Consider the following 21,153-nt stretch of genomic DNA (forward strand, 5'->3'; position numbering starts at 1 on the left):
TCCAGAAGCATTCTCTCCTGACGTTTTGCCCACATCTATGAAAGGCATCTTCAGAGGATATGGGCAATGTGGGCAATATGTCAGGAGAGAATGCTTCTGGAGCATGGCCATGCAACCCAGAAAATTCACAGCAACTCAGTGATTCTGACCAGGAAAGCCTTCGAGAAAATGTTTGTGTGCCTATATGGATAACTGGAGAGCATCCAGGAGGCAATGTCTTGAACTCCTTGAACTCCTTCAAGGACTCAAAAAATTCCAAAACAGAGACCAAAGTCAGAAGAGTCAACTTGGGGTTTTGCTTGTATTAAACAACTACAGGAAATCCTGCAACCTTTTAAAAAGCTGGATTCCATGAAAAAGAAATATATCCCCTTTGTGGCCATAAAAATGGCAGTTGTGGAGAGAGAAGCAGCTTGCGCCATGTTAGACCCAAGAGAATCCTTTTAAAAAAATAGACCATCTGGAAGTAATTTTAGATCACTTCTGGTTGTGAAAAAGACTAACATAGTCCAGAGAAGCCTAGAAAGATGATAATATTCTGATTTGCATGGCTTTCTTCACTTTGTTCATGTCTTGTTCTTTCTCTTCTTTGTAACTTTGAAACAATATACTGCTGAAGCAAGTATGCACTATCAAAAATAGCATGGACTGGTCTGAACTGGGACATGATGTTCTAAACCCAATGACACACAGAGTCCCCATGGCTGCTTTTTAGTACATTGAGGTTCATCTTTTTCCAACACCAACTCCCAAACACAAAAAAATGTTCTGGCCCAAAGGCCTTATAAAGGGCATAGGGGGCAATTTCATCATGTTGGGCCATCTCAGACCCAGGGAGGGCCTTTTCAAACAAAACAAGAAGTGACTTCAGAATTGGGTTGCTGTATGTCTTTCGGGCTGTGTGGCCATGTTCCAGAAGTATTATCTCCTGACGTTTCGCCCACATCTATGGCAGGCATCCTCGGAGGTTGTGAGATATGGAATTACTTCAGAATTACTTCCTGTTGCAGAATGGGCTGTTGTGGTCTAGAAATGGCACAAGAAGATGTGAAATTGCACCCAGTGACTCCGAGAGGTCATTCACGGGCATTTGGAGACTAGTCTCTCTCTCTCTCTCTCTCTCTCTCTCTCTCTCTCTCTCTCTCTATCTATCTATCTATCTATCTATCTATCTTTCCATCCATCCATCCATCCATCCATCTATCTGGGACATAGAGAAAGAGTGAGGGAGGAAGAGAGAGGGCATCTAAACATACATGCAAACATATGCATAGAGGTCATCTGATTGCATTTGTACATACAGTAGAGTCTCACTTATCCAAGCTTCGCTTATCCAAGCCATTTTTGTAGTCAATGTTTCCAATATATCGTGATATTTTGGTGCTAAATTCGTAAATACAGTAATTACAACATAACATTACTGCGTATTGAACTACTTTTTCTCTCAAATTTGTTGTATAACATGAAGTTTTGGTGCTTAATTTGTAAAATCATAACCTAATTTGATGTTTAATGGGCTTTTCCTTAATCCCTCCTTATTATCCAAGTTATTCACTTATCCAAGCTTCTGCTGGCCCATTTAGCTTGGATAAGGAGACTCTACTGTATATATATACAGTACATACAAAGATTTGGAAGATATATACATAGATCGCATTTGAAGGCATTTGGAGATAAGGGATGCACACACACACACACACACACACACACACACCATACCTACATATAGGTCTCCCAAATGTATTTGGAAATTATATATGTACTTTTTTATTGTGTCAGGAACAACTTGAGAATATACTGCAAGTTTCTTCTGGTGTGAGAGAATTGGCTGTCCAGGGGACGCCTGGATGTGTTAGCTGAGAAGCTTCTCGCGTGTCCCTGCAAGCTAGAGCTGACAGACGGGAGCTCACCCTGTCTCCCAGATTCAAACCAGCAATCTTCAGTTCAGCAACCCAACCTTCAGGTCAGCAGTTCAGCTGGCACAAGGGTTTAACCCATTGCGCCATCATACTATGAATATATGTTTGTGTGTCATTTGAATGCATTTAAAGACAACATATAGAGAGGGGGGATATGTGTGTCAGCCATCCATGGTTTGAAAATATTCCAAAAAAATATTTCCAAAAGGCAAACCTTAATTTTGCCATTTTGTGTAAGAGATAGATTTTACTAAACCATAGTGTATCATGAGTCCTAGGCATCCATGGATTTTGGTATTCAGTGTAGATGCCTCCTTGCATCCAATATGAACCCCTGCAGTACATTAGAGGAAGAAATTGCCAACAGAAGCCCCTTCCTCCCAATTCAATAGTGGAAACTTTCTTCTTTGAAAGTTTTTAATTCAAGTTTAGATGGTCATCTTTCCAGACTGCTTTTGCTGTACACAGTGGTTTGGAAATAGATGGCCTTTGTGGTCCCTTCCAATTTGATCATTCTATTCATTTCTGATATTAGATATTGCACATGCATCAAGAAATATTCAGTATACATTTGTTTAATATGCATTCTAAATCTAGATCAAGAGGGGGGTCATTGAGCCAAATACAACTGAATATAAGTACAGCAATGCTTTCAATGCACTTAAACTAAACCAATTTGAAAAGTCAATAAAGTATCTCCAAAGTTCATGCCTGGCAGCTGCTAATTTTCAAAGCTGGAGGCAATTTTTTTAATTATACCTATAATTTATATATATGCAAAGAGGTGTTTAGTGAATGTACTAAATGTATAAGGATAAACTCTGGTACTACAGTTCCACTTCAACTGCCATGGCAACATCTTAACCTTGGATTTGCAGCTTAGGAAGAATAATACAATCCTCCAGATGTTATATTGGACTGCAAGTCCCAGCATCCCCATATAAAAGTACAGTTGAAAGATGATGGGTGTTGTAGTCCAAAATATAGCGGGAAGGCTCCCGAGCAAAACACCACAAGGGGGAGCCACACGACCAAATGTGGTTCTGTAATTCTGCACAGGTTTTTATCTTGCAGATAATCTGCCCTAAAGATAAAAGACATCCTTTTAGTCAGGTTCTTTTTTTTGCAAGAGCACGCCTGTAGTCTTGCGCCATCACCAGTCCTTTGTGTAAGCCTATAGTACAGTGACACATGCAAAAACTACAGATGTGAATTGAGGGATTCATTAGGATGACTTGGAACTGATAGTTTGATTTTTCTGCCTAAGAGGCAAGCATAGTGTGCCTTATTGAGGGACAGAAACAAAAACTCTGGCATCCTGCTGACGGGTAAATTCTCCAATGGAAGGGATTGTGCATTTTTGTCCAATGCAGGGTAACCACAACCTTTTTAAATTAGGAAAAATAGCATAGCATTGAGTACAATGGCACATGGATTGACATGCAGAATGTCACAGTTTGCAAAGGTACTGTGCTGTGTGTGTTAACTGAAAATGAAGTGCATGGAGCCGATTGGCTGAGCCTTCAAAGATCTGGGGATTGGTTTTGATACTGTTTCTGTTCTGCTGCTGAAGAACCAGTTTGGACAAGTTTTCAGTGCTGACTGAATACTGTTGGTGAAGAGAGCTGTGTACTTAGAGAGGCCTTGCTATTTTGAGGCCTGTTTGCTGCTGAGAAAAGAGGGAGAAGAACCAGGACTGCATTCTTCTCTGAAGCAGATTTGTGGACTGAGAAAGGACCATTTATGACTGTGGACTTCTCTAAGTGAGCAGAGGGACCATTGTAAATACAGTAGAGTCTCACTTATCCAACACTCGCTTATCCAACATTCTGGATTATCCAACACATTTTTGTAGTCAATTTTTTCAATATATCATGATATTTTGATGCTAAATTCGTAAATACAGTAATTACAACATAACCTTACTGCGTATTGAACTACTTTTTCTATCAAATTTGTTGTATAACATGATGTTTTGGTGCTTAATTTGTAAAATCATAACCTAATTTGATGTTTAATAGGCTTTTCCTTCATCTCTCCTTATTATCCAACATATTCGCTTATCCAACGTTCTGCCGGCCCATTTACGTTGGATAAGTGAGACTCTACTAAAGTACTGTTTTTGATCTCTTGGAATCAGTAAAGTTCCTGTATTTTTGTTCTGCAAACCCGAGTGGCGTGTTATTATTCTGCGGTTGACTCTGGATCGCAGGCACATGTAAGAGCTTCCATTTATCATCATCAATCCATAACACAGGAGCACATGAGCACTGACTTGCACAATGTCCCAATGTTTCACAACGGCTATGTACCTCTGTGATGTCAAAATTATGCTTTGTCTCCTTAAGATCTTGGCTTCTAAGGGGAATCAGGCATTATTTGCCTTGGGAAGGGTGAGTCTTATCTCTAGACAGAGTGAGGCAACCGCCTCAGGCAGCAAGTGGTGAGGGTCAACACCCAGCTATGGCTTTCTACTGAAAGATAGAGTTGTAGGTATTCGGCAAACATGTAAACTGGTCTCAGCATTCAGGTGGCATCTTTGCTCTTATTTCAAACTGCAGAGAATTATAATAGTTGCCATAGGCTACAAAGGGAGTTCATGGAAGGTGGTAAGATTTAGAGTTAAACCAGACTATAAAGCAGGCATGGGCAAACCTTGGCCCTCCAGGTGTTGTGGACTACAACTCCCACAATTCCTAACAGCCGGTAGGCTGTTAGGAATTGTGGGAGTTGTAGTCCACAACACCTGGAGGGCCCAAGTTTGCCCATGCCTGCTATTTAGGGACTGTGTCCTTTCGTTTCTGATACTCCCAATACAATTTCGCCATAGATGTTTTTTTTGGCAATCAGATTTATAGGCTGAACTTGTGTTTAGCTGACACAATCATCAACTACAGAGCTAAACAAATACAGAGCAAATGGCAAAGCATATGCTATGACAAACAGAAATCTTCCATCATTTGAAGGAACATTTCTTCTTCAAAAATGCTCTTAGCCATTCATGTTTGAAGCCATTGGGGTTTGGGTCCAGGATCCCCATGAGTGCCACAATCAGTAGATAGTCAAGTCCCACGACAAACAATGGTGTAATAATTTGGCAAACAATTCAAACAAGCACTGGATCTGTGAAACAGCAAGGTATGCCAATACATTGGCTTTGTGCTTGGCAAGCAGTAAAATCAAGATCTTCTTTTGAGAATTTTTCTGCTAAAATATTTTTCAAGCCATGGTAGTTGAATCTGTGGATGCAGAACTGTAGATACAAAGAGCCGACTGCACAAAACATTTGTCCTACTGTATTCTATGAATGTTAAGAAATTTAGATTGCAATATTTACATATAAGATGCTAGTTAGCTTCCATCTTTATATCCTACATTTGCATAATTTCCGTTCTGTAAACAGACAACTCTGGTATCCCAAAGTAATCAAAGTAACCAAGCCAATGATCTAGCCTTCTTAGTTCTCAAGATGTGGCTTCCTCTTTTCTGCTGAATGCTATATGTTTTCATCAGTTGGTTTTGCAAATTATATCCAAGCCAAGGTCTAATAGGTAGCAAAGCACAAGGAACAAATTGATGTCTGGAAGAATGCTTTTCAGTGTTTGTGAGGCTGTAATGATCCATAATGATGTCCTGCCTTTGATTCTGACACTTGAGGGACCCCGTTTCAAAGACCACCTTTGCAGAAGAAACAGAGAGAAGCCAGGATCAAGCTTTAGATGGAGGTGCTGTTCTCTATTTCTTTGGGGCAGAGATAGTGGTAAGGCAGCGGAAGGCCCTTGTTCCTCTCCTCAATTTCCTCAGAGATCTGAGCCAGGCGTCTCTGGAAAGCCACGATGACTTCTTTTGCTCCTTCCTCGGTGAAATGCTCATCCGGGTAGCAACCCAGGGCCCTCTGCAAGGAGAGATGGGGAGATGGTGGTGAAAGGTCAGCCATAAAGGGAAACTAGAAGAGGTACTGAGGGCCAGACAATGCTACTGGAAGGTGGATTGGGAATTGATTGACTGGCTGAACCCAAAGGCTCTTTCCAATGGCTCCTCTTCATCCTGGAGACAAGTGCCACAGGGTTGTGTCCTGGACCATTGCTATTCCACTTGGATGATGGGATAGAAGGCATACCTATCTTATTTGCAGATAGCTAATATCCCAGAGGACAAGATAAGGATCCAAAATGACCTTAACATATGAGAGAGTCAGGCCAAAAAAACCCAAAATGTATTTCAACAGGGAAAAAGGGTATGGTACTACACTTTGGAGATAAAAATGAAATGCACAGAATGGAGGATACTTGGCATAGAAACAGTCTATGGGAAAGGGATTTGGGGCTCTTGGTAGAGTCAGCTCCAGCCCCCTTTTCCTTACCCTGTCCCCCGGTTCCCGGCTGAGAAGCCAAAGGATCAGCAAAGTGCTGCAGGTTGTGCTGACGTCCGGCAAGGTGTCCAAGATGTCCCCGAAAGTCACGCTGCCCTTGGATTTTGGGGGTGGCTTCCTCATGGAGGAAGGGTAGTTGGGCATCCAGGCCCCGAAATCAAACTGGAGAAAAGCAGAGATGGGAGAGAACCTTAGACAGAGCAGGAAATGCCCTCCGAAGGCTGTTTTCTGGATTTCGAACTCAGACTAAGGCAGGAGGCTTCCTTTTGGAATCAGTTAGCTGCACTTTGGATGTCCCATGAACCTGAGTCTTTCTATATGCAAATCATTGTTTTTCCTCCAACCCTTTCTATCTACTACTATCCAAGATATTTCAGATAATAGTTTCTAGTCTTTTATTTTGGGTTCTTTTTGTCACTTTGACTCCTTGAAGTCCTTGGGCATTATGAACACAAAAGTCAAGGATTGTGTGAACTGGAGTCCAACGAGATCCCAAAACTGTGTATTCATTCTGGGTTCCAATCCAAACTTTAAAGATGTTGTCTAGGATGCTCAGCCTCACCAATAAACAGAGGATCAGCACCTTGAGTAGTTCTGTTACAATTCAGAACAAAACCCGGAGTGGATTTGCTGCCTCACTGACATGGGATCAGCAGCTAGGATGACCACTAAGTTTGTGGATAGACAGAAGAGTAAATAATCCCAAATCCTTCTAAATGCATCCACCTGAATCGCAGAGGGGATGGAACAATTACTCATTTCTTCTTTATTTTTAAAACAGAGATTGTTGTGCTTTTTATTTGGACAGAAATTCAACAGACAAAGCTTTCCTTTACCTATGTATTTCTGTATGTGGTTGATGTATGATGGTCATGAAGTTCTGTAATCCTCCAATTGCAAAGACCAGTCTTACATTTTACAAACAGCAATGCTTTGGGACTCCAGCTCCCAGAATCTTGGCCATGCTGGCAAAGGGATTCTGGGAGCTGTAGTACAAAAGAAAAAAAGAGACATGATTCTCATTTTGGAACAAACCTGGCCATTGTTGACGCTGGCATGGCGGACGGAACTGGTGAATATCACCATGGTTAGGTATTTGGTTAGCTCATTGATGGTTTCCAGATGTGAAGGGAAACCTAAAAAGAGGAGAACAGGAGGGAAGTTAAAGAAAGAATTACTCCACTCCAGATTCATCCCAAATTCTGGAGATGCCACAAAGTCAAGGGAGGAAGCTTAGCTAAGTAAGCATAGGGTGCATCTACACTGCAGCATTAATACAGTTTATAACTACCATGGCTCAATACAATGGAATGGGAGTTGTAGTTTAGTAAAACCCCAGCACTCCTTAGCAGAGAAAGCTATGGGATCTTCCAGGATTCCATAGGATTGAGCCATCCCAGTTAAAGTGATGTCAAACTGCATCAATTCAGCATTGTAGAGGCACCCATAGACACTTCCTTGGAGGCTTTGTGAGTTGCAACAGCTTGACAGAAGTCCCTCAAGCTTTGCAAATCCATGCAAATGGATCCTATGAGTTTTTCATAAAGGATTGCAGAAAAGCGGGGGGATGTGGACGTTACCAGAAGACTCTTGCCCAAAGAAACACTTCTCAAATATCTCAGCCACCCAGGCCTGGACCTCGGAGTCTTCCTTCACGGAGCGGTCGCTTTTGTAGTAGAGAGACACGATGCCAGACACGAAGCTGCAAGGATGCAGGCAAAAAGGAAGGGATGATTGGTTAGGCACCAATGGGTTGAGAGGGAGCAGATATCTCAGGGTGCTACTTCGAAAATTAAAGATATATATGAACATACTTCTGTGTGTTCTTCAGAGCATCTAATGCAGCAGCAACAACAACAACAACAACAACAACAACAACCACCACCACCACCACCACCACCACCATAAATTTAATGCGTTACCTGCCTTTCTAAAGTCTCAAGTTCAGCTACAATATAATTAAATTATATGTTAAAATAGCTATTTTATTCGTGTCTGGAGGACCTAGAGGATTCCTGGAGATGACACTTCTCTAGGAATCTGTGGGTCCTCCAGAGCAATTCTGTGGCCAATGTCTCTCAGACTGCCGGCAGAGGACATGAGATTCCTAGAAAGATATCTCCCAAGTTAAAATAATACTATTTTAACTTGTGTTTTTCCACTTTCACGGGGTCCTGTATCCTTAGCCTCTACTGCAGTTTCTCTCTTGATACTTGTCAATAACTGCTTATGGAAGTGGGCTTCTATCTCCTCCTTCTTCATGGAAGTCAGTAGGTCTTTGTGACCCATCTTCAGCATAGAAGGAGTTGGTGTAGGTTTGGCTGCTTCTCAGATCTTCACTGATTTGGAAAGGTGGCTTAAGGACCCACCTGTAGCTCTCCTGTCTTTCCAGAATCCATTGCAGGAAGGCGTAGACCTTAATTCTCACCATGGTTGCCCACCATCACCCACCTGGTCCTTCAGCCTGGACCATCATACCTCTCAATGGCTTCCCAGAGCTTCAAAGCATCATCTCTGTAGTAATAGTTTGGGAGCGATTCGACCCCTCTCTCTCTGATGTCATCGGGGAGGCATAGGCTGGTATAGGTCAATGTTGAAAGACCCTTGGCCAGTAGGTGAGAGACACCATGGAAACCTGTACCTGTGGCCTGGAAAGAGAATGGGTACATATGATAATTGAATGGGATGAATTCAACATATGGTGCTTCTAAACCAGGCATGGGCAAACGTCGGCCCTCCAGGTGTTTTGGACTTCAACTCCCACAATTCCTAACAGCCTACCGGCTGTTAGGAATTATGGGAGTTGAAGTCCAAAACACCCGGAGGGCTGACGTTTGCCCATGCCTGGTCTAGAAGCACCATATGTTGAATTCATCCCATTCAATTAACTTACACAAAATGGCACGCTTACCTGCTCAATGAGTCCTCCTGCAGAAAAAAGGTTCACCCGGCCTAGGACATTGATGTGTAAGGTATATCGAGAGTGAGGAATTAATAGCTGTATGGACACAGGGGATAGAAAACAAAAGAGATGAGGCCAAATAAGGTTCAAAAATAGGAGAACACAGCTGTGACAACAGGAGAGTCCAGAGCCACCCTAAATCTTTGTCCAGAAATCCCAAATATCTTGCAGACATGTAACCAAATCATTTCTGTATTTTGATCTTTGTACCATACTGGCAGCGCATGGGGAGCAGACCCACAAGTAATAAGAACCTCAGCCCTGGCCTTGTCTTTCTCAACTGCAGAGTATGCCTGTCCTGTCTGGCACAAGTCTGCCCATGCAAAGCAGGTGGACATAGCACTGAATGAAACATGCAGAATCATCACGGGATGCCTTAAACCTACACCTGTTGATAAACTCTACAAGTTAGCTGGCATTGCCCCTCCTGACGTGCGACGGGAAGTTGCTGCTAACGGTGAGAGAAAAAAGGTTGAACATTGTGAAAGCCACCCACTGCATGACTATCAGCCTCCTCCCACCAGACTCAAATCAAGGAAGGGCTTCATGAGAACTACCACTCCTCTTGATGTTCCTCCAGCAACAGCAAGGGTGTCTCTCTGGGCAGCTAAACCAGGCAACTCTAACTGGATGGCCCCCCAAGAGGGTCTTCCTCCAGGGGCAAACCAGGAATGGGCAACTTGGAAGTCCCTAAACAGACTCAGAAGCGGAGTGGGCAGATCAAAAGACAACTTGGCAAGGTGGCACTACCTGGAGGAATCCTCCACCTTGTGTGACTGTGGAGCTGAACAAACAACTCAGCATATGTATGCTTGCCCACAATGCCCTGCCTCATGTACGGAGGAGGAGTTGTTTAAAGCTACAGACAATGCAGTTGCTGTTGCCCGCTTTTGGTCCAAAACTATTTAGTTGCCTGTGATTTCTTTTCTTTTCTATTTTATTTCCATTATTTGAAATGTATTTGCTGTACCAATGCTTTTGAAACGAAATATATATAATCTTTGTACCATGTGTTTTGGTGTATGTATTTCACAATCGTGGGCTTTGATATATGTATTTTATGTTAATGTGTTTTGACTGGCATGGCCGCTCGACTGGTCTGACCCACTTGCTACCCACCTTCGATGGTGCTGCCCTATCTCCTTCGCCTACCGTTAAGAGCCTGGGTGTCGTTTTAGATTCGCAGCTGACAATGGAAGCTCAGGTCGCTGCTGCCAGCAAACAGGCCTTTTTCCACCTAAAACAAGCGAGGCAACTGGCACCCTATCTATCTGATGAGGCTCTGGCAACAGTCATCCATGCCACGGTCACGTCTAGGCTGGACTATTGCAACGCCCTGTATGTTGGCCTTCCGATGTCCATGACCCAAAAGCTCCGTGTTGTTCAGAATGCGGCAGCCAGGCTACTCACAAGAACACCCATGAAATGCCACATCACACCAGTGCTGCAGCATCTGCATTGGCTTCCAACTGATTACCGTGGTCTATATAAGTTGCTAGTTCTGACCTTTAAAATTCTTTACGGCCAGGGCCCATCGTACCTTAGGGACCGTCTCTCCTTCTCCCATCATCGGAGGTCACAACGACCATCCTAACAAGACTTACTTTACGTACCGGGTCCTAGAGAAGTGCACTTGGAAAGGACCAGGCGCAGAGCTTTTTCTATTTCTGCCCCTGCCTTATGGAATGCCTTGCCGCCCTATATGAGAGCCATGCGTGAGTTAGGGCCTTTTACCCTAGCACTTAAGACCTGGCTCTTTACTAGAGCTTTTAATCTATGTTAATTTTATCAATATTTGTACGTATGTATTTTTATCCTTTACAATTTTATCTTGTAAATCGCCTAGAGCATCGTGGCTGGAGGGCGATTAATAAGTAATTAAATGATGATGATGATGATGATGATGATGATGATGATGATGACGATGACTGTGTTGGACACCACCTTGAGCCATGAGGAGAGATGGGTAATCAATCAATCAATCAATCAAGAGAAATCAATTATCTGACCCTAATCCTAACCCAGGGACTTATTTTTGGAACTGCTACAGCATCACTACTACCTTAAGATGGGTTTGATGACATCCTAGAGTGCATTTACACTGTAGAAATAATGTAGTTTGACAACACTTGAACTGTCGTGGCTCAATGTGATGGAATCCTAGGAGTTATAGTTTGGTGAGACATCAGCACTCTTGGTTAAAGAACTTGTAAAACAGCCAACTCCCAGGATTCCATCACATTCACATTGAGCCTTAGCAGCTCAAATCATGTCAAGCTGTATTCTTTCTATAGTGTAGATGCCTCCCCAGATTCTGTCTGTCCTGTGCATCTTCGAAATTCCTGAATTTGGCCGATTTGTTTCTTTTCGAATCCTTCTTCTGATAGGACTGCCAAATCCCACTCACGTACCTTGTAGATTGGGTGGCACATAGGTAAATTGTGCAAGGTGGCTAGAATGAAGACTTCCACCACCAGGTGAGTAGAGAGCAAGTGGACGAGGATTTCGTGGATGTAAAAAGTGCTGTTTCGCACCCAGAACTTTGCCAATGCCCAGTCCCACTCTGAATCCATGGGCAAGAAAATTGGGCTCTCCGGTCCGGATTGCTGCGTCAGCTGGAAATAATGAATACCGTATATACTCGAGTATAAGACGATCCGAATATAAGCCGAGGCACCTAATTTTACCACACAAAAAAAAACTGGGAAAACATTGACTCCAGTATAAGCCAAGGATGGTAAATTTCAGAAATAAAAATAGATACCAATAAAATTACATTAATTGAGGCATCAGTAGATTAAATGTTTTTGAATATTTACATAAAGCTCAAATTTAAGATAAGACTGTCCAACTCTGATCATATCATTATTCTCATCTTCTTCAATGTAAATGTGCTTATGTATCCTTTTAATAATAATAGAGTAAAATAATACAAATAATAATAATAATAAATACAGGAAAACAATACATGTAATAATAAATAGAGTAAAATAATAAATGCAATAATAATAATGATCAGAGTGAAATTAAAAATGTATTAATATTAATAATAAAAATATAAAATAAATGTAATAGTAGCAACAATAATAGAGTACAATAATAAATGTAATAATAATAGAGTAAAATAATAAATGTAATAATACCAATAATAATAGAGAAAAATAATAAATGTGCCATATATTCTCAAGTATAAGCTGACCCAAATATAAGCCAACCAGGACCCTTGCCTGAGTATAAGCCAAGGGGGGCTTTTTCAGTCTTAAAAAAAGGGCTGAAGAACTAGGCTTATACGAGTATATACAGTAATACAGATTTACCTTCAAGAGAAAACTAGATTATAAAGATGTCATTTTTAGTAAATCAATAGATACATTTTGAAATGATAGGGCTGCATCTACACTGTCAAATTAATTCAGTTTAACACCACTTTAACAGCCATGGCTCTGGAATCCTGGGGCTTGTAGTTTGTTGTGGCTCGAGTCCTCTTTGGCAGAGAAGGTTAAAGACCTTCTAAGGCTTCATCAACACTGCCATATAATCCAGTTTCAGAATGCAGATTAACTGCATTGAAGTGGATTACGTGGCAGTGTAGACTCATATAATCCAGTACGGTTCAATCTGCATTATATGAGTCCACACTGACTATTACAATGAAGTTCAAACTGGAATATATGGCAGTGTAGATGGGACATAAGATGACATCTCCAATAATTCCATAGCATTGTGCAATGACAGTCAAAGTGATGTCAAACTGCATTAATTCCACAGTGTAGTCATTACCTGGATGGCGATGGGGATCATCTCACCCAGGCGAGTGAAATGCAGGAGGCAAAGAGGGGCAGAGATGCACTGGAGGGATCCGTTGAGTTTTGTTGCCGGGACGCCTTCCAAAATCCAACAGTCTATGAGGAATATGGTACCCTTCTGTCAAAAACGTATTGCAAGAGATGGATGTGTTAATATGGCTTGATAGTGTGCACTCTATTGTCAGTTGCAACCAGAAGAGACCTTTTGCATTAATGGGATGGGTGCAGACAATCCTATGGTGCATCTACACCAGGCATGGGCCAACTTTGGCCCTCCGGGTGTTTTGGACTTCAACTCCCACAATTCCTAACAGCCTACCGGCTGTTAGGAATTGTGGGAGTTGAAGTCCAAAACACCCGGAGGGCCAAAGTTGGCCCATGCCTGGTGTAGATGCACCTTCATTGCAGCCATGAGGGATGGATGTGTGCATTATGGGGTCCACCTCAATCCTCACCTTGAGCTCTTGGTCCAGCGTGGTGTGCTTCCCCAAGGATGTGGCCACCATCTCTTGCGTGACGGGGAATTTGGCTGGGATTTCCACACACTTCCGGATGATAATGGGGTTCACCCCATTGAGATACTGGTAGCCAAAGAAAGCATCTTCCTGCCAGTGCCGGATGACATATTCTAGGGATGGAGAGAGAGCTTTTTAAGACATCAGTACAGACAATGACTTCCCCTTGTTTGCTCAGATTCTGCAACCCTGGGTGCATCTACACTGTAGAATGAATGCAGTTCAGCACCACTTTCCCTGCCATGACTTAATGGGAGTTTTAGTTCAATCTTGGGCAGAGAAAGCTAAAGACCCAATCAAACCGCAACTCCTTCCCCTCCATTGCTTTGACTAATGGTAATTCAATATATGTTAAACTGCGGTTGGATCTACACTGCCTTATAATGCATTTTGAAACTGCATTATATGGCCAGTGCAGACCCATATGATGCAGTTTAAGTGCATTGAACGATCAGCCTGTATTAATTATACACTGAGTGGGATTAAACCCATTCTGTACTGGGTTTTATGAATTAGTCTTCTGTTTTAATATTGTATGCTTCATGTCGATTTTATTGATTGTTTTACTGATAATTGAGGTTTTATTGGTATAATTGTTTTATTGTTTTATCATTGATATTTGATTGTTTTATCAGACTAGGCCCCATGTAAGCTGCCCCGAGTCCCTTCGGGGAGATGGGGCGGGGTATAAAAATAAAGTAGTTGTTATTATTATTATTATTATTATTATTATTATTATTATTATTATTAATAATAATAATAATTGGATAAATTGCACTGTTGAGGCTAAAGTTTTGTCAAAGACTTTCATGGCCAGAATCACAGGGTTGCTGGGAGTTTTCCGGGCTGTATGGCTATGTTCCGGTAGCATTCTCTCCTGATGTTTTGCCCACATTTATGGCAAACATCCTCAGAGGTTGTGAGGTCTGTTGGAAACTAGGCAAGTGGGGTTTGCATACCTGTGAATTAATGTTCAGGGTGGGAGAAAGAGCTCTTGTCTGTTTGAGGCAAGTTTGAATGTTGCAATTGGCCAGCTTAATTAGCATTGAAAAGCCCTGCAGTTTCAAAGCCTGGCTGCTCCCTGCCTGGGGGAATCCTTTGTTGGGAGGTCTAGATTAATAAGTCTGGTTTATCTGTGGAGGATACTGACCTGTGACGGGGGATCGATAAAACCAAAAGGCCATCCGCATGTCATCCAGTTTTTTCCAAGAATTTTTGCAATCTAGCAGGCCTTTCATTTTCAATTCCACTTCACTGGTGTCACAAAAGAAAAAAAAAAATAATACAATATATGTAATGAATGTGTTTTTCAAGAACTGGCAAAAATTCAGCAGGTATGTGGGTAAATGGTTTTTAAAAGATGCTAACATAGTATAACTTCAGTGTATTCACACTGTTTTTATCAGCATTATTTTATATTCATCATTAGCTGCATTGAGAAAGGTGGGATAAAAACAAAGTGAATGTATAAAATAAAACAGGTAAAACTCTCCTCTACCATAAAGGGAGAAAACTCTATCTGTTGGATATCTCATTGATGGTGAGAAGTGTGAAAATATTGCAGGATCATCACTTACTCCAATCTGAATTGCAGTCCTGCTAACCTTATTAAATAATCTCTCTTTTTATATTTTTAAAGACTTTGGATGCATCTACACTGTGGGGCTAATGCAGTTTGACACCACTTTAACTGACATGGCACAATGTAGTTTTACGAGGCCTTTGCCTCAACAACAACAACAACAACAACAACAACAAAAAACAACTCCCAGGATTCCATAGGATTGAGCCTTGACTATTAAAGTGATGCCAAACTGTATTAGTTCTGCAGTGTAGATATTACAGTGGAAAAAAGTCATAAACCTTTTGTCAAAGAGTTTGAAATATTTGACTCTTTCCAATGAGTACAACCACCCCAAGGCCTTGCAAAAGTTACTTTTGGGGACTATGCTTTCCATACTCTTCCAAGTCAGGCTACCAGTGCAAAAGTAAGACTTACGCTGTCACCATCTGCACTTGGAAAACATTTTCCTTAATTCTGGAATAGCGATCGTTTGGGTGCAAGTGGTCCACCGTGTCGGCATCGAGGCACATGGGCCATCCAGGCTGGTATTCTTTATATCTGTGCCAAGAAAACAGACATAAAAGAGGTATGAGTACTGGCTGCATGAGTATAATCCGTCTTCCACATTCATGGATTTAGCTTTATTGGATTTGATTATCCATGAGTTTGATCAACTTATATAATGGACATCATTTTGCTACATAATTGTGTATATATAATGGGACCTGGGCATCTATAGATTTGAGTACCATGGGTAAGTTGTGGAACCAAACCTCGGCAGATACCAAAAATTCACCTTATATTTATTGTCCAGAAGATCCAAGTATGAAACTTACATATGGCCAAGCATCCTGGGATTAAATGAGACCATTTCCCAGCAACCTTTAGAGTTGCATTGGAAGACTTAGGATGTGTTTACACTTTGGAATGGATGCAGTTTCACACCACTTTAACTGCCATGGCTTGATGTTATAGCATCCCGGGAGCTGTAGTTGTAGCTCTAGGCTTCTTTGCCAAAGAGTGCTAGTGTCTCACCAAGCTGCAGCTCCTAGGCAGACCATAGCAGCTAAAGTGGTGTCAAACCACATTCATTCCACAATGTAGATGCATTCAGAGTCAATCATTTCACCTGTAGGAGTCCCGCTTTGCCTGCAGCTCCTTCTGCCGGTGTTGCAACAGTGATGGGTTTCCAGCATCCATGGCAATCGTTCTGGCTGCAAGGAAGAGAGAGGGAAGGGTGAGAATGATTTGATGCAATGGTGCCACTTGGATTTCATTCCTGGTCATGATGCAGGAATCTGTTGGAATCAACCCTTACTCAGTGTATGTGCTTGTCACTTTGACAGCAAGGATGAGAAATATCATGAGGGACAGCAAATACCCCTGGAAACCAGCATAATGTAGAGGATGGAGGCTTTCAAGGAGAGGCTGGATGGACATCTCTCAGGAGTGCTTTAGCTGGGTCAGTCTTAAACGTCAGGGGGTTGGTCTAGATGGTCCTTGGGGTTACTTCCATCTCCATGATTCTGGAGTTTCCAGAAGATAGGAGTTTCCCAATCCAAGTAGGATTGAGCACTGAACTTTCTTATTTCTTGGATTGGAGTGATGGGACATGCAGTCCAAACATAATTGGAGAACATTATTCTCATTCCTGCTTTCCAGTAAAATAATAATAATAATAATAATAATAATAATAATAATAATAATAATTTGATACACAGCAAACAAGATCACTATGCTGGCTGTTGTATTGGATCACACGTTGGACACTTCCCAAGTGTCTAGGACTGTGTGATGTATCAGCGAATAATGCGTGCAGATCTGTGTAGAGTGGCCTTTTGCAGCTGACTGGTGGTGATGTTGTTAGCACAGATTGTTTTCAAGTGCAGGCCAAGGTCTTTAGCACTGCACCCAGTGTGCCAGTCACCACTGGGACCACCTTTACTGGCTTGTGCCAGGGTCTTTGCAGTTCGATCTTAAAATCCTCATATCATGTCAGCTTTTCCAATTGCTTCTTGTCAATTCTGCTATCATTTGAGATTGCAACATCGACAATCCATACTTGTGACACAAGTATTTGTGACACAGGTTCCAATGGATCATCTAAGCAACAGTATTCTGCCTCTGTTTGTACTTCGTCTGCACGATCTTCTTGCAGCAGCTGAGGATGTGGTTCATTGTTTCACCTGCTTCCTTGCAGAGTCTACACTTGGGATCTGTCATCAACTTTTCAATTCTGGCTTTGAAGGCATTTGTTCTAATTGCTTGTATTTGGGCTGCAAGAATCAGGCCCTCAGTCTCCTTTTTCCAAAGTTGTTGTTGTTGTTGTTGTTGTTATTGTTGTTGTTTTATCTCTCCCAATAAGGATAACATTCCCAAGTCCTAGTGTAGTGATGGCAAGCAAACCTGATCCCCAACAGAGCTCTTCAGCACCTTGGCTAGAGTTTTTAATGTTCAGACCAAGACCCTATTTACACCAACCATTTGATGCAGTTTCAACCCAGTATGTAAGAAAATAGTGCAGATGATTACATTGGAAAACCTGGAACCAGATCTGAGGATGGTGATTACGCAAACTAGAGAGCACACTGATGCACATTAAGGGTTTGCTTTCATGTCTTGGTGACAGTATATTGTCTGGCCAGTGCAGCTAGCTTCAAACTGGATTAAACAGTCAGTGCAGATAGGGCCTAAAGCCTAGAGTGGATTTGCCACTAGCTTCCAATGTTCTAGTTGGAGTCTGGATCTACACTGGCATGTAACTACATTAAACTGGATTATGTGTATTCACAGACTCACGGCAACCCTGTGTCCACACTTGCATCTAATCCAGTTCAGTGTAGTTAAATAAATTGTTATATGGCAGTGTAGATCCAGTTCAAGGATGGATTGAAAGGCATATGGTTCTAATATCTATCCTATAATATAAAAGGTAACGGTAAAGGTTTTCCTCTGACATTAAGTCCAGTCGTGTCCGACTCTGGGAGTTGGTGCTCATCTCCATTTCTAAGCCGAAGAGCCGGCATTGTCCGTAGACACCTCCAAGGTCATGTGGCCGGCATAACTGCATGGAGTGCCATTACCTTCCCACTGGAGTGGTACCTATTGATCTACTCACATTGGCATACGTCCTTATTTTTATTTTGTGCCTGTTGAGAGGTATGCTATTACAACCCAGACAGAGCAAACAGCATCTCTGCTTAGACAAGCAGCGGTGGCAGAACGGTTGTAGGAGTGAGTCATTGCAATAGAAGGTTTTCAAGGGTTTTTTTTTTTTTGGATGCATCAGATGTCTCACCTGCCCCTTCTCTGAGCTCCAGGGTTTGGTATCCCACAATCCACTGATAGCAAGGGAAATGGTACTTCTGCCCATTGGGTGCCATGACTTCCACGAAGCTGCAGTTCCAGCTCGTCTGGGGAAAAGCCCCGTAGCGTTCCTTGTGGAGCCGGATCAGGAGGATGGGACCCACGTCTTGCTGGCTCTCAACCTTGTATTCATCCACCTGGAAAGCAGAAAGGGAAAGCAATAAAACCTATGTATGTTGTTTGGTTGCTGTGTCCACAAAGGCTTCTATATGGGTATAAAACTTGGGCCCTCCAGGTGTTTTGGACTTCAACTCCCACCATTCCTAACAGCCTCAGGCCCCTTCCTTTTGCCCCTCAGCCGCTTAAGCGGCTGAGGGGCAAAAGGAAAGGGCCTGAGGCTGTTAGGAATGGTGGGAGTTGAAGTCCAAAACACCTGGAAGAAAGGCCCACTTTGCCCATGCCAGCACTAAACTATAACCACCATGATTGAACAAACCATTATGATGTATAAGGGATAATGCAACAACTCAAATAACTAGCTGATCTATCATCACCGTTCCTGACATGTGATTGATGAACACTAGGGGAAAATAATATCCTTTCATTTCATACCGAGGCTGATATTACGGGACCCACCCACTGTGGACAGATACAGATCTTGATTTATTCCCTTTTATTATCCTGTAGCCTTTTCTGCATTTCGTCAAAGACTCAGGAAACGTATTAGGATGACAATAGACTTGCGTGGGAGGGAAGAAATCAAACCCAACATCATCAGACAACCCACAAGAAGGCAGTCATTCTTACTGCCAACGCTCCACCCATTCTTAGACTCAAGCTGTTTGTTTTAAAATCAATACAGTTGAACTATTTCCTTCTAAATGACCACAGGTATATTTTAGTCTGGGTTGCTGTGAATTTTTTGGGCCATATGACCATGTTCCAGAAGCATTCTCTCCTGACGTTTCACCCACATCTGTGGCAGGCATCCTCAGAGGTGTGAGGTGACCTCACACCTCTGAGGATGCCTGCCACAGATGTGGGTGAAACATCAGGAGAGAATGCTTCTGGAACATGGTCATACGGCCCGATAAACTCACAACCAGCCAGTGATTCTGGCCATGAAAGCCTTCGACAACACATATTTCAGTCTCTTTGAATAGTTTCAATATATGCATTTCATCATCATCATCATTATCATCATCCTCTGTTATCTCCTGATTGAGCGGCACATGCCTTTAATGTGTTTACGGTATTTCTTACATATTGCTGCAGTTGGACTGAGGCCCCATCTACACTGCCATATAAAATCCAGATTATCTGCTCTGAACTGAACTGTATGGCAGTGTAGACTCATATAATCTAGTTCAAAGTAGATAACCTGGATTACCGGTATTTCCTTTGATAACTTAAATTATGGAGCCACGGTGGCACAATTGGTTAAACCCTTATTCCAGCAGAACTGCTGACCAAAGGGTTGGCAGTTCGAATCCAAGGAGCAGGGTGAGCTCCCTTCTGTCAGCTCCAGCTCCCCATGCGGGGACATGAGAGAATCCTGCCATAGGATGGTAAACATCCAGGCGTCCCCTGGGCAACGTCTTTGCAGACAGCCAATTCTCTCATACCAAAAGTGACTTGCAGTTTCTCAAGTTACTTTTGACATGAAAAAAAAATCTGGATTATATGGTAATATAGATCCAGCCTGAAAGGCCATAAGTAAGTACCAGAATGGGAGGGAGGGAGGGAGGAAGGAAGGAAGGAAGATAATTTCCCCACATCATTGCAAGTGTTATCGACCGCAGTCGATAACACAAGGAGCAAAATCAAGAGATGAGGTGGAATTCCATCCCATTATGGGTGCATCTGCACTGTAGGATTAATGCAGTTTAACTCTCCTTTATCTGCCATGGCTCAGTGCTATGGAATCTGGGAGTTATAGCTTTACAGCTTCTTGGGCAGAGAAGGTGAAGAGTGCTAGTACCAAACTACAACTCCTAGGATTATGTAGAGGTCGCAAATTATACTGTAGATACATCCTAAATCAGACCCAATTAGCAAAAAAGCTGATTTCTTTGTTGCTGATTCTGAAGAAGAGACTGGAAAGGGACTATTTTGTGACTACAATATAAAACATTATTAGAAAGTAACTATGAGGCTGCATCTACACCAGGAATGGACAAACTTCAGCCCTCCAGGTGTTTTGGACTTCAACTCCCACAATTCCTAACAGTCGGTAGGCTGTTAGGAATTGTGGGAGTTGAAGTCCAAAACACCTGGAGGGCTGAGGTTTGTCCATGCCTGATCTATACTGTAGAATTGATGTGGTTTGATCCCATGTGAATTGCCATGGCTCAATGCTTTGGGGGTTATCATTTGGCAGAGGTGGCTTAAAAGCCTTGAAAAGCTTGCATCTCAGAATTCCCACCTAGCATGGCCGCTGGGGGATTCTGGGATTTCTAGTCCAAGCAATGATGAGCAAAATCCTTACCTCTCCGGGAGAAAAATCTCGACCGCATTTGTCCAGAGGGAACTTGCCGCTTTCTCCTTGGGATCCCACCAACGTGATGGAAATGGAGTCCATGGTTCCTCCACAAAGATAGTTGCCGGTGGCCACCCGGACTTTGTAGGTGACGGCCATGGCAAACTTGGAAGGAAAGTAGCCCAGTGGAGGGTATTGCCTGCTTTCCTTGGCCTGCTCCTGGGAATCTG

At 42.4% G+C, this 21,153-nt stretch overlaps 1 protein-coding gene across 1 annotated transcript; it reads right to left on the reverse strand.

The window, feature by feature from the left end:
- Positions 1 to 4,986: 4,986 nt before the first annotated feature.
- Positions 4,987 to 21,153, reverse strand: LOC107983412 (hydroperoxide isomerase ALOXE3-like). Its single transcript, XM_062957435.1, has 14 exons — positions 20,933 to 21,153; positions 18,437 to 18,641; positions 16,268 to 16,352; positions 15,574 to 15,696; positions 14,725 to 14,828; positions 13,515 to 13,687; positions 13,034 to 13,177; positions 11,665 to 11,868; positions 9,203 to 9,289; positions 8,770 to 8,939; positions 7,872 to 7,993; positions 7,327 to 7,427; positions 6,283 to 6,453; positions 4,987 to 5,814 (listed from the first exon to the last, which is right to left on the reverse strand). Exons 1-14 carry the CDS (start codon positions 21,080 to 21,082, stop codon positions 5,635 to 5,637), a joined length of 2,019 nt encoding a protein of 672 aa, XP_062813505.1. The 5' UTR covers positions 21,083 to 21,153; the 3' UTR covers positions 4,987 to 5,634.

Source organism: Anolis carolinensis, chromosome 6 (assembly GCF_035594765.1).
Source record: "Anolis carolinensis isolate JA03-04 chromosome 6, rAnoCar3.1.pri, whole genome shotgun sequence".
In the NCBI taxonomy this organism is placed as follows: domain Eukaryota; kingdom Metazoa; phylum Chordata; class Lepidosauria; order Squamata; family Dactyloidae; genus Anolis; species Anolis carolinensis.

What these genes read in the sequence shown, in the direction of transcription:
- LOC107983412 (XM_062957435.1), bottom strand. Translation starts at nt 21,082, where the DNA reads ATGGCCGTCACCTACAAAGTCCGGGTGGCCACCGGCAACTATCTTTGT. An exon ending in CAAGTGCAGATGGTGACAGC is followed by an intron (nt 14,829 to 15,573) that starts GTAAGTCTTACT and finishes TTGTGACACCAG; the next exon opens with TGAAGTGGAATTGAAAATGA. An exon ending in TGATCCCCATCGCCATCCAG is followed by an intron (nt 11,869 to 13,033) that starts GTAATGACTACA and finishes CATTATTTCCAG; the next exon opens with CTGACGCAGCAATCCGGACC.